Source organism: Sminthopsis crassicaudata, chromosome 6, assembly GCF_048593235.1.
Source record: "Sminthopsis crassicaudata isolate SCR6 chromosome 6, ASM4859323v1, whole genome shotgun sequence".
NCBI classification, from domain to species: domain Eukaryota; kingdom Metazoa; phylum Chordata; class Mammalia; order Dasyuromorphia; family Dasyuridae; genus Sminthopsis; species Sminthopsis crassicaudata.
The window spans coordinates 78,305,840-78,318,951 of NC_133622.1; the positions used below are offsets into that span (position 1 = coordinate 78,305,840).

The 13,112-nt window shown below is 35.3% G+C and overlaps 1 protein-coding gene across 6 annotated transcripts in view; it reads left to right on the forward strand.

Annotated features, from left to right (window-relative positions):
- Positions 1–13,112, forward strand: part of DCLK2 (doublecortin like kinase 2) — a 212,045-nt gene that overhangs the window by 115,070 nt on the left and 83,863 nt on the right. For 4 of the 6 annotated variants that reach the window (XR_012483019.1, XM_074272520.1, XM_074272518.1 and 1 more), the window contains exons 3-5: positions 9,214–9,316; positions 11,125–11,229; positions 12,491–12,541. Coding sequence is in view for 4 of the 6 variants with exons in the window: in XM_074272520.1 (XP_074128621.1) it covers positions 9,214–9,316; positions 11,125–11,229; positions 12,491–12,541 (259 nt within the window). In the remaining 2 variants the exon portion in view is untranslated. The remainder of the gene's footprint in view (positions 1–9,213; positions 9,317–11,124; positions 11,230–12,490; positions 12,542–13,112) is intronic. The other 2 variants (XR_012483020.1, XM_074272519.1) reach the window with 1 other exon arrangement.

Genomic DNA, 13,112 nt, shown 5'->3' on the forward strand with positions numbered 1-13,112 from the left:
TTGGATCTTGGGGTTTATCAGGCATTATATTGTTATGGTCATTTATTACAATGTCTTACCAACTTAATCCATTCTACCTATCCCCACTTTGTTTCTTAGCCAGATTGTTTTGATGATTACTGCTTTCTAATGAAGTTTGAGATCTGGTACTGCTAAGCCAACATTTTTTTCACTTTTTTTTTTTTCCATTGATTCCCTTGATATTCTTGTCTTTTTGTTTTTCTAGATGAATTTATTATCATGTTTTCTGATTCTATAAAATAATTTTTTGGTAATTTGATTGAGTTAATACTGAATATGTAAGTTAATTTAGGTAGAATTGTCATTTTTATTATATTGGCTCAGCCTACCCTTAAGCAATTGAAATTTCTCCAGTTATTTAGATCTAAGGTGAATAGCATTTTTCATCAAGAGTCTTTTGGATTTGTCTTCATTCATTGGCTTGATCAGATTAGTCAAGTCATTCATAACTATGTCTTTTCACAATTAATCATTCTTATAGTACTGTAGCATTAACTATGTTATATGTATAAGGAGCTATAGTTGGATATGTGATGGTGGACATGAGTCTTTCCCTAGATTTCTTTTCCAGATATGTATCTTTGTAAGCCTGTGCATGCACAGACATATAGCCCATTCAATTTTATCATGAAAATACCTGGGGAAATTTTGTATTAAATTATGATATTGATGTCTTAATTACTTATTTAGAAGTAGCAATTCATGTACTTCTTAAGTGGCTTTGAAAAAAGAGAAGGGAGTGTCATAGCAATTTTTGAATGGCATTTAATCACATTCTGGCATTTGTTATAATGATAATGATGATGACGATAAATTGGTAGCATTTATATAGTCCTTTGAGGTTTGCAAAATATGTTACAAAAATTTTAGTTGATTCACACAACAATGGGTGATAGGTTCTTTTGTGTTCCCTCATTTACAGATGAGGAAACTGAGACAGGCACAACTTGGATGAGTTGCCCAGGGTCACTCAACTAAGAAGTGTCCAAAGCCAGGTTGCAAATCTAGTCAGCTAGACTGTAGTAGCAGTGCTCTATCATACCACAGCCTAGCTGCTCTTGATATATAATCTGTGTATGGGGCATTCTATTAAACTGGATTTGACTGATGAAATTATAGTTGGTACCTGTTCCTTGACCTAATTAGTGTATCTATTGAAAAAGCCTTTAAATGGTACTTCTTCCATTAAAGGATTTAGGTATGTTCTGTAAAAATAAGATTGTTGCACGTGGCTTGCTTGTATTCTACTGTTTGTTTTAATCAGCATAGAGGAATTTTCCTCTGTTACTCTATTTTATTTTTGAGCCTCATAGCATTCTGTTTTTTGTGAAAAATTGCTGGGGTTTTGGAAAACTTTCACTTGAATTGTAAATTAAATCTTTGAAAGGTATAGAAACTGATCGCACAATTTTTTTTTTCTAAAAAATTCAACAACAATAAAAAACAAATCACAGCTTTCCTTAGGGATAGTTATGAGGTTATTATAACTTTTTTTTTTTTCTGCTGAAGCAAATTTCACTGCATAAGAAACCTTTCCTTATCTTAGGTTTTGAATCTTTTTGTTCATTTCTTGGTTTAAAAAGAACAACTAGATTTCCTAAATAGTATGATTCTGTTGTTGTTGTTAATAATAAAGTCACAAAATAGTATTGCTTATATATTCAAAACAGAAAAAGAACTAAACTTTATTATCTAGAATACCATTTAGTAAATTTTATCTCCTTTCCATAAGATGACTATTTTCACAATGTAATTCCCAGTTTCCCTTATTAATTTGTTTAAGGTTTTTCCTCTGGTACTATTAACAATATTTAATGAGGTACTAACAGTGCTTTCAATTTTAATCAGTGGAAAGGGCAATTAAAAGTTGGAATGCTCAGAGGGGCTTGGTCTTACAAGTTCTATTTATGCTTTCTGATGGACTCTATTTTCAGAGTTTCACTGAGTTACTATGCAAGAATTAGAGGTTTTTAAAAAGACAAAGGTTGTTTCAAATGTAGAAGTGGCTACATGAAGTCTGCTAATAGTTGAAGCAATGGCTTCAAAATTACTCTGAGAGATTTCAGAAAGACCTGAGTTCAAATGAAGCTTCTTCTCTCTTGATAACCCAGAGAAAAGCTTTTAACCTCTTGAAACTATTTCCTTATCTTTAAAATGAGAATAGTAATAATAAGACTTTTAGCTTCTAATTCCCTGACTTCTATGAGGCTCATATGAGAATAATGTGGAAATATAAATTATTTGGAATTTGGATTAATGTAAAAGATAATAGAAATCACTTTGCAAACTTCAAAGCATTAGACATGTCTATCTCCCCTTTAAGAGGATAGAAAATGAAATATTTATAAAATGATTTTTAAATGCTAGCTATTATTAGTATTATCATCATTTTCTGTTAGAAAACATATTCAGTAGTTCTAAGCTTTTCTCTTGTTAATTTTCTGAGATATTTTTCTTTTTCTCTGAAACATTCCAAACTTACATCAGGCACTAATTTGGAGGCAAAGTAGAAGCTAACACTGGACAACCAGATGATGTAGTGGATAGAGTACCCAGCCTGGAGTCAGAAATTAATCTTCCTAAGTTTAAACCTGGACTCAGACAAATACTCCACGATCCTATTTGCCTTGGGTTCCTTATCTGTAAAATGGGCTGGAGAAAGAAATGTCAAACTGCTCCAGTACCTTTGCCAAGAAAACCCTACGAAGAGTTGGACATGATTGAAAAATGACCAAACCATTTTAAAAAAAAAATGTTAATATATTTTAAAGTTGCTTCTTGTGGATTAGTTATTCTTCTGGATTCTCTTAACTTCTAGTCAACTTCTTAAACTTCATAAAGCAGAGAAATTATTCCTCCTTCCCCTCTTCTCCACACTAAACGTTGCGCATAGTCAAGAGAATACATTGAATTGAAAACTCTTAAAATGATAAACATATGCCACAGTTAGGAATGAGAAAAACAGTCATTATCTCTCTGATTCAAACTCCATTATAGATACCTTGTAAATATCATTGAAATCATAAATCACAAAATGTACTTTCACTGTGCTGTGTAATGTTTGGTGAAAATTCCCTTCAAATCAACAAACATTAATTAACAAAGGATATTTTAAAACTTGTATAACAGTGGAACACTCAGCTATGTTTTCCATAGACTAAAGTAATCCATGGTACTAATTTTGAGATGTAATGTCCACTATGCTTCAAGTGGGTTTATCTGGTTAATGTCTGGATTATTCATTTAGCTATTGTTAATATTATCCCTGTATTGTTTAAATTCTTAGTCATTTTGATTAATGAAAAGCCAAACCTTGATTTCAGATGTGTTATGTATATATACATATATATGTCTTGAATAAAAATTGATGTTTATAAACAGGAACACATTAGCAAATGAATGACGATCCTGTTTGTATTTCAGTTACAGAGATTTTTATCTTAAGTTCAATCCTGAGCCTTGCTTTAGATCTGTCACTTAGAAAGTATTTAGGATCATGGGATCATAGATTTAAAGCTGGAAAGGTTATTCGAGTCCAGCTGTTTCATTTTTACTGAAGAGAAAATGGAGGACCAGAGAATTGAAATGATTTTCCCAAAATTACACAAGTAGAAGGTGACAGAGCAAAGATTTGAACTCAAGTCCTTCATCCTCTGACTTCATCCTTATACTTTTTCCAAGACAATCCCACTGCTTTTCTGGGAGGTGCTACCTTCTATGAAATGTTAAAATGTGCAATCCCATTTTTTCCCCTCAATAACATTTTATTTTAATAAATACATTGTTTTTAAACATTCATTTTTGCAAGACTTTGTGTTCCCATTTTTTCTCCCTCCTTCCCTCACCCCCACCTCACCAAGGTAGCAAGCAATCTGATATAGGTTAAATATGTGCAATCCTTTTAAACATACCTTCATAGTTGTCATGTTTTGCAAGAAAAATCAGACAAAAGGAGAAGAAAACACAAGAAACAAACAACAACAACAACAAAAAAGGTGAAAATACTATGCTTTAGTCCATATTCAGTCTCCATTTTTCTCTTCGTCTGAAATCTATTGGAATGTGCAATCCCTTTTGTGAAATTGAGGTATAACAAAGTTCTGTCAGTTATCACAGATGTTTTCCCTATTTTGTAGATTGAGAATGAAGATTCAGAAAAACTAAATGTTTGCTCATGGTCACATTGATAGTAAGTTGGGAGTTGAATTTGTACCCATAACTTTCTAACTCTGGATCAGGCCTCTCTGTCATTAATGTATCTTATTGAGATGTAACAATCTCTGAGAAAATAAGAATTATATATATATATATTTGGTTGGCTATTGAAGGCCCCTAATTAACTTTCTAATGCTTGTTCCTCATGTTCTTTATAATGCTTATATTTATTTGCTCTATATGTGTATGTCTTGCATGCATGTGCATACAAGTGTTATGCCGACATCTGATTATATCTTCAGCAAATAATCAAGAAATTCCATGAGTGAAGGTTTTGGGGATCTCAGTTGTCAGATCTGATCATTATTTAGTTTTTGGTGAGATATTTTTCCACAATTGAAATCTTGAGTTAATCAAAATGCTTGAATGTCACACAAGTTGTGCATTGCAGAATTATAGATTACCCATCCAGCAACTTTTATGAACTGACAATCCAGGCAAAAGATTTTACTTAAAGCAGCAATAAAAGTATAAAGAGTCCCTTTTTCTATGAACTTGCTAATAATTTTTCCATGATGTGGATCTTAGCCATTGGTGAATCCTTAGCTAGAACATAAAACTCACTGACATATGCCACCTGGTGTTCCTTTTCTAGAGTATATTCAAGTAGCAGGTTAAAGAAATATAGCAAAGCCCGTGACTAAAACGGGCTTTCATTGTGGGGAAGAAATGACAATGGACTTGGAATTATAAACCAGTGGTGATGGAGAGGAAAAAACTGCTCCAATTTCATCCCTTGTTTACTCATTGTTTATATAATGAAACCTGTTCATACCATCTGCTGTTGTGCAATCTTTTAAATGCCTGCTCAGCTGCAAATATATGTAATATTTGTTGAGTTTCTGCTCATAATGTTTTCATTTTCTCTAAGCTTTCAAAAGCACTATAGGGGCTGGATGCATTCTTCTGTTCTTCCAGAAGTAATGTTTTCTCTCTGCTTGGAGATGGTTGCTACCATTTTAGGCAGCGCCAGAAACTCCGTATGCTACCCCAGAGATGGGATGCAATCAGAGACCACCGCTCGCCAGACGGCAAATGATGGCGAATCCATCCTGTTTGCTTTTTTAGTTTTTCATTACCAAAGCTGATTTCCATACTGCCATATCCATTACTGCAGTGAATTGCTTAGCATTTTGGTGCCCAGTCAAAGCTGGCGTATTCCAGATCTCCGCTTCTGCAAGCAGCATTATTGGTAGTAATTATTCAATGGTGTTAAAACATTTAAAGCTAGGGGTTGTCCAGAGGAGCAGAGCGCGCACCTGAGATGGCTTACTGGCTGAGGAAGTCTAGCAGATAAATGGCCGGAGTCTCTCATCCCGAACGCTTTTTACAGAGGGAGAAATGAGAGTGCCTCTAAATAGACTTCCTAACCAAAGAAACCTTCTTAAGAGAGGGTGCCAGCCAGGGAAATATCTCTAGTCAATATTTTGGTGCCTCTGAATGCTAACATTAAAAAGAGACCTTCAGAATGATCCCCAGGATAGGGACTGTGTCAAAGTTAGTAATAGTAGTAGTAAATAATAATAATAACATAACCAGCATTTATATAGTACTATGTACCAAGGCACTGTGCTAAGCACTTAACATTATCTCACTTGATCCTCACAACAACCCTTATTAGTGGTGGGAGGTGCTAGATATTACTATTCCCATTTTACAGATGAGGAAACTGAGGCAGCAGGTTAAATAACTGGTCCAGGATCACACAGCCTATAAATGTCAGCCTGCTACAGAGGACTCCAGCTGTGTGCCTTATGGCGCCACCTAGCTGCCCTAAGCAGTAGGGAATGACAAGCCTCTGTTCTGCAAGAGCTTCCACCGTGTTTGTACTCTGAGCATCTGCCTAGTAATATCAGTTAATTAAAATAAAATCAATAAAATCAATCAATTAAAATAAAATTGCCGGGGAGGGCTTGCCTATGGAGAGTGGCTTTCTGTGATTTCCTGGTAATTCATGCAGGTAGATGTATACCATTTTAAGAAATTTATCAGTAGTCTAATATTTCACATTTTGCTGAATTGAATGGGATACACGGTTGTTTTCTATCAGCACGTATCTTTTGTGGAGGCAGCTGGGTATTCCAGTGGATAGAGCTCTAGGCTTGGAGGCAGGAAGATCTGAGTTCAAATCTTGCCTCATACTGTTTGTGTGAGCCTGGAAGATACTTCACAGATGTCTGTCTGCCTCTGTTTCCTCATCGGTTCAATGGGGAAAATAGCAGCTACCTCTCATGGTTGTTGTGAGGATCAAATGAGATGATGGTTACACTCAGCATGGTGCCTGGCTCACAGTAAGCGTTTTATAAATCATGGCTGTTGTTATTATGTATAAAATAGAGGGTGGGGAAGTGGGAATCTATAAAAAATAGTATCTGCCTAGCAGCGTTGTTACAAGGCACAAATACAGTAACATGCAAAGAGTTTTGTAGACTTTTAAAGTGGAGGCAATCTATTATTACCATCGTCTCTCCTGCTTTGAAGGGGTTGGAAAGATCCAAAGACCACATGAATTAATGAAAAGAACATCAGGCTTAACATCTAAATATCTTGGCTCAAGCCCCAGTTTCGATGCTTCCTAGCTGTGTGACTGTAGACAAATTATTTAACCTCTCTGAGTCTACTTCCTCATGGGCCGCAGGGATAACTGTTGAACCCCGTCACTCAGAATGTTGTTTTGAGGGAAGTGCCTTGTAAACCCTAAAGCAGCACAGAAACAGGAACTCTTAATGGCCCAGATTGAGACAAACCTTAGCACAATTGAAGCTTGCAGTTTTATTTAGCTCTTCTTTCACTTAAGAGAGGCATGCCACCTGCTGCCTCATTGATGTAAGCCAAACTCAGAAATGCAAACTGCTGCTGGTGGGGAAAATCGTTAAAAGATAGAGGAAGCAGCTGATACCCAAGGCACAAAGCACTAAGTAGAATTGTAGAAATGTGAGCCACCTTTTTATTCTGATACAGTCCCCAGATTTGTAAAATGCTGTCAGCCAGACATAATCAGGACCTTAATCATTTATTCTAGTGGGATACATATCTACTAATTTAGTATCACATGAAATAGTTCCCTGCAATAAAATAATAATAATAATAAAAAATTAGAGATCTGATTAGATAATTAAAAGAACAGTCGTCCATACAGGGTATAAATGTATTATAAAGGGATGTGATTTTTACGAAAGATTGCTTAATGAATCAAATCCTATTTGATCAAATCAAATCCTGTCTTTTTTGAACTATCAAAATTGAGAATTAAATGATCCGTCATGGAAATGGAAAAGCAAAAGCAAAATTGATTTATTTCTTCAGCTTCCATGTGGAAAAATATTAGATTCCCAATCGATATTTTAATAAATCCATTTAAGACAGGAGTTGAACAGAAGGAAAAATTGGACTAAATTTGAGAAATTGAATGATGCTTTTTTTCAGTGGTTCCAAATTGCCCTTTCTTTAACACTGTTAATCTCCCGGTTATACTATGTAGTTGTGATCATGGAACATTGTGATCTTGGAAGAGTCAATAATACAAGTGATCTTTAGGAAATGTTGGGTGCAAATTCAGTGATGCTTGGTATATGAGAAACCCCTTAAAAGTCATCACCGGGATAGTGTCCCTCATCATCTATGAATGATACCACAGCTCTCAACTCTTCACTTTACTATTACAGTAGCCTCCAGTTAGGTCTTCCTGCCTCACTTCTCTCCCATGTCTAGTCTATCCTATATAACTGTCAAGCTTGATATTCATGATGTATAGGTCTGATTATGTCACTTTCCTGCTCAAGAATTTTCAGTAGCTACATGTTTGTTACCTCTAGGATAAAATAAACACTTGTCTTGAGGATAACCTGTACATACCTTCCCTATCTGGATTCAACCTGATTACAAATGGTACCCCCTCACATACATTTCATGCTTTAGTGAAACTGGCCTTATTACTCTTCTTAATATAAGTTTTCAGAGTGTCTCCCATCCCCACCTTCACTCCCCGAACCCTTAACTTCCTTCAAAATCCAGATTAAGGACAATCTCTTTGAAGGTTTTCCCTCATCCTCTCACTTATTAAGGTTCCTCCCTCCAGCCCATATCACTCTATGTACTTTGCATATATCTTTTCTTTACTGATCTCTGGAAAATTTAAATCCTTTCACTAACTAGGAGAACTGTTGAACTTTTGTTATTATAATCCTTGTACAGAATTCAAGGTCTTGAGCATAGCTTGTTTACGGAATGATTTTGGACTCAAAAAGAAAGTAAACTGGTCTTGTATTAACAAAAGGCAGCAGGTTGTACAGTGGATAGAGCTCTGTGCCTGAAATCGGGAAGACCTGAGTTCAAATGTACTCTCAGATACTTATGAGCTATTAACTCTGGGCAGGCCACTTAAGAATTTTTGTCTCCATTTCCTCAAACTCTAAAAGAGGGATAATAAAATAATCTGCCTTTCTTGGTTGTTGTGATACTTGAGACTGTGATTCACTATCTAACAATATGGTACAGCAGGAAAAAATGCTGAAATCTGAAGTCACAGGACTAATATTAAAATTCTAGCTATGACACTTTGTATTGGTTGACCCTGGGTTTTGATCTTTGGTGATCTGCATTTCCCTCTCTGTAAAATAAGAGGTTAGGATTGACTGTCTTCTAATACTACTTCTAGCTCTATTGATTCCCTCCTAAAAAGCCCTAAAAAACCCCAAAAGCATTATCAAAAACAGTAGAACTTTTTTATGAAAAACTCTAAAAGGCAAAGTTAGTGTATCACTCCTGAAATCAAATTTAAAAAGTTGTGCAGAGCAATGCAGGGAACTGTATGAGGTACTAATGTTATATTTTCTATGTAAAATGCTGAGATTTCTGTACTATTTCTAATCCTTCTAAGCTACTTTTGTAAGTATCATTTCCCTCCATATTATTTGTACTTAAAAAGTACTTATGGTTTCGTTTGTAATTGTGTTGTGTGTTTTTTTTTTTCCTCAGGTTACTTGCTTACAAGACTTTTTTGGTGATGACGATGTTTTTATCGCCTGCGGACCCGAAAAATTCCGTTATGCTCAAGATGACTTTGTCTTGGATCACAGTGGTAAGGATCTGAATCTGAACTCTCTTCACTTCTACTTTCTTTTTCACTATAATGCTACTAATTGAGGGTGTCTCACAAATGGATCAGACAGGCCATTTTAACTTTATGGGTCTTTAAGGTTTGTTTTCATTTACATAAGGGAATACCCAGAATTTGAAACCAAAGCCCCAAATAAGAATATTAATAATAATAATTAATAATAATAAGAAGAATATAATAAGATATAATAATAATAATAAGAATAAGAATGTTGTTAATATGTTATTATAATAAGTACTTATATAACATTTTAAGATTTGCAAAGTACTTTACAAATTTTATTTTGGTTTTGTCTTTATGAAAGGACTGGAAAGGAAAGCTTATTGCTTTCTTCTTTAAAATGAGGAATTTTAGCCAGACAAAGGTTGTGTCTTGCCCAGTCTCACATAGCTAGTTGCAAAGACATGGGTGACAGGGACAACAAGGGAAGGATAGAACCAGAGAGTTCCCTGGAATCTTGAATTTTTAGAACATAGTTAGAGGAAGAAGGAAGGGTCATAAATGGTTCTTTAGAATTGTCAACTTGGGACTTCACATGACCGCCTTCACCATATTTTCAGTCTCCTAGCAGATAGGAGTTCTATCACCTTCATAACGAAATAACTCAATGAGACAGTTTTATAGGGAAGAAGCAGGTTTTCAGTCAGGTAACTGGTTTCTCACATGTGATGTCATAGTACAATGCTAGAGACTGGCTAAGGGAGGGCCAAAAGTATCAGAAACAAATGGGAAACACAAGAATGGGAGGCATAGAAATTTCCAAAAAAGCCAGGAAGAGGTGGGTTATCCAAAGGCAGTGTGCCTTCAGTGAATACTAGCTATCAAAAGAAGGAGCTCCTTCCCTTTCCCCCATCAAAAGATCTTTTTGTATTATCACAGTTTTATATTTAATCACAATATTTTTAATGAATACATAACTGCAAAAAATGACTTGAGAGATACTTCTTTTAAACTTATATCAAAATAAATGGAATTTAAGTCTATCAAGTTGTTGAGAATTTCCATCTTTAGAACTTTACCTTTGAATCACATTTGTGATATGTTCCATTTTTGTTCATCATATCATTCCTCTTGTGTCTGTCACTGGAGGCAGTGTGGTTTATTGGAAAGAATATTGAATAAGAAGTTAGAGGATCTATTTCTCAATAACCATGTGAATGTCTATATCATTTAATCTTAAGTGGTATTATCCTTAATTTACAGGAAGGAAAGGTGAGACAAAGAGAGGACAAGTACCACAACTAGTAAATATTTCAATCAGGATTTGAACCCAGATTTTTTATGGTTCTAAATCTCTTATATTACAGTGACTCTCAGCATTCCTGTTTCCTGTCTCCCTTCCCTCCCCTCAAATAGGATGATACTGGAATTAGATTTAAATTAAGCTATCGGTAAGAATTCATCAACATTGCAGTTGGACTAAAGAATTTATTTCCTGTTGAAACATTAGACAAAATCTTTCTACCTCCTTCCATTTCACTTTTTCCATGCCTGGGATTAATTTTTTTTAAAATATGGAATAGGTCAGGGAAAAAGTACATTACCTTCTAACTTAGCAGCACCAGCCCAGCGGAAGATAAATTCAAGTATGATTTGTGGTTCTAACGTTGTTAGTCTTGTGATACTTGCCTTTTTTATTAATGTTGCTTAACAATAATAAGGAAATGTCAAGCTAGGTTTCCAGCACAGTAAATTTCTACTGTCCATGATTTGCTTTGGGTCTAGTTCTGAAACCAGATATATTTAAGACTCCATCTGTTCCTCACTAGAGTGCCGTGTCTTGAAGTCATCATATTCTCGTTCCCATGGTACAGCTAAGCAGTCTGGATCCAAAAGTCCTGGACCTTCACGTCGCAGCAAATCACCTGCCTCAGGTACTAATGAAAAAGGAGTGGGTGTTCAGAACATTGGAAATTTGTTGGGTGTTTTTTTCCTGTTTTTATGGGGAAGATATCCTTGTATTGAAATAAAGTTTCAGCCTTGTGAGTGAAAAGACCTAAAAAAAATTAGTATTCGTGCATTTTGTGCACATGAATTTGACAGATCTTCATATTACACTTTCCGAAAATAAAAAAGAAGATTTGAAACTGAGGAAATTTACATTGAAGGTTCATGTTTGGAATTTGTAGTCATGGTCATAGATGTAACTATTCATTCATCACACTGAAAACCTCTTGGGGTTTTCCTTTGAGTTTTCACAAGTGCATCTCTATGTAACAAAAAGTTACCCAAAATTTACCAATAGTGCCTCAGCAAACAAATGACAATCGCTAGCAAGGCTAATATCAAGCTAACCTTGTTTTAAAAAAAAAATCTTGAAAAGTAAAGTGTGTTAGCCAATGCTGTTAATTTCTCTTCTGAGATAGATGCAAATTTTTATTCAGATATTCTGTGAAGTCTAGAATTTATCACAGAATAGTGTCTTCTCCTGGTCTCAGAATAACAAGTTTTTTACAAATATGTACTCTCCTTCAGTGTTGCCAAACTGCTTACCCCCAAAATATTAGCTTATTGATTTTTCCCCACATCATCTTCTTGAGTAATAATGTTATAGTCGAGAAAAGTAATGTTTAAAAGCTACTTCTACCTTTAAATTTTATTTAAAAAAGCAAACGAGCCTCAGCTGTATTTCTTTCAGTCCTGGAGCAGCCCTCTATCTAGATCAACAGTAATATTATGGCCACCTCATTTTTAGCTCCAGGCAAATAATTCTAAAATTAAACCCACATTAAAACCAACATAACTAACTTTGATGTGGAGGTTTCTTTCCAGTAATGGAGAACCATTAAAAGTCTGCAAGAGTTACTTGAAGTGAAGAAACCTTGCAAAACAAATAAAAGCTTATAATGACAAAATGGGAAATGGCAAAAATGGTGCCGTCATTTCCTCCAGGGTATCCCCAGAAAGTATCTTGAGCCTCAAGAGTTTGTGAAAACAAGACGTTCCCTTTTGAGATTTAATATAAACTTGATTTGCTATTACCACTGTTAACCTTCTTCTTTCTCCCCTTCCCCTCATCTCTCTGGGGCTTTGGTAGTTATGCCCTTCTTTCTATCTGTCTTTATGCACGTTTAGACCTATTGAATAACTATTCTCCTTAATGTTTCCTCCTTTGTTTGTACTGAATGTGTACAGTAAAGAGGGGTGGCCTCTACTCCACTGTTCATTCTACAGCTAAATCCCCAGGTGAGCCGTTGTCACTAGGGTTGTGATGCTGCTGCTTCTGCCGCCATCGCCGCCGCTGTTCCATTTTCTTTCTCTCCATTTCCATGAATGCATCTGAGCTTGTTCCAGTGGGCATCAGTCTGTCTGCACAGTGCACAATACAGCTAGGATTTTGGGCACCTAGAGCTTTCCATGTCTGTGTGTGTGCGTGCGTGCGTGTACTGGCACCTGCGCTACTTCCAGTAAAAATACGAGTTTGATGCACAGCAAGCCCTACTCATCATCCTACCCAATGGGACTGCCGATGAAAGTAAACTTTTTATTTCCATTTCCAAATTCTGTCTCTACTCTCATTGATTGAGGTGGTAATATATACAATACCTATTTTATATACATATATATTTATATTATGAAATATATGTATTTTATAAATGTATATTATTAAATATAAGTTTTGTTCACACACATTCTCTTTTAAAATACCTGGGAGGTGATAAATAAAAACGACTTAAATTAAATCTGTTTGCCATTTGCAACAGTCTTAGAAGCAATACACAAAATTAGTGTATTTTGTTCTAAATCTCATAGTACC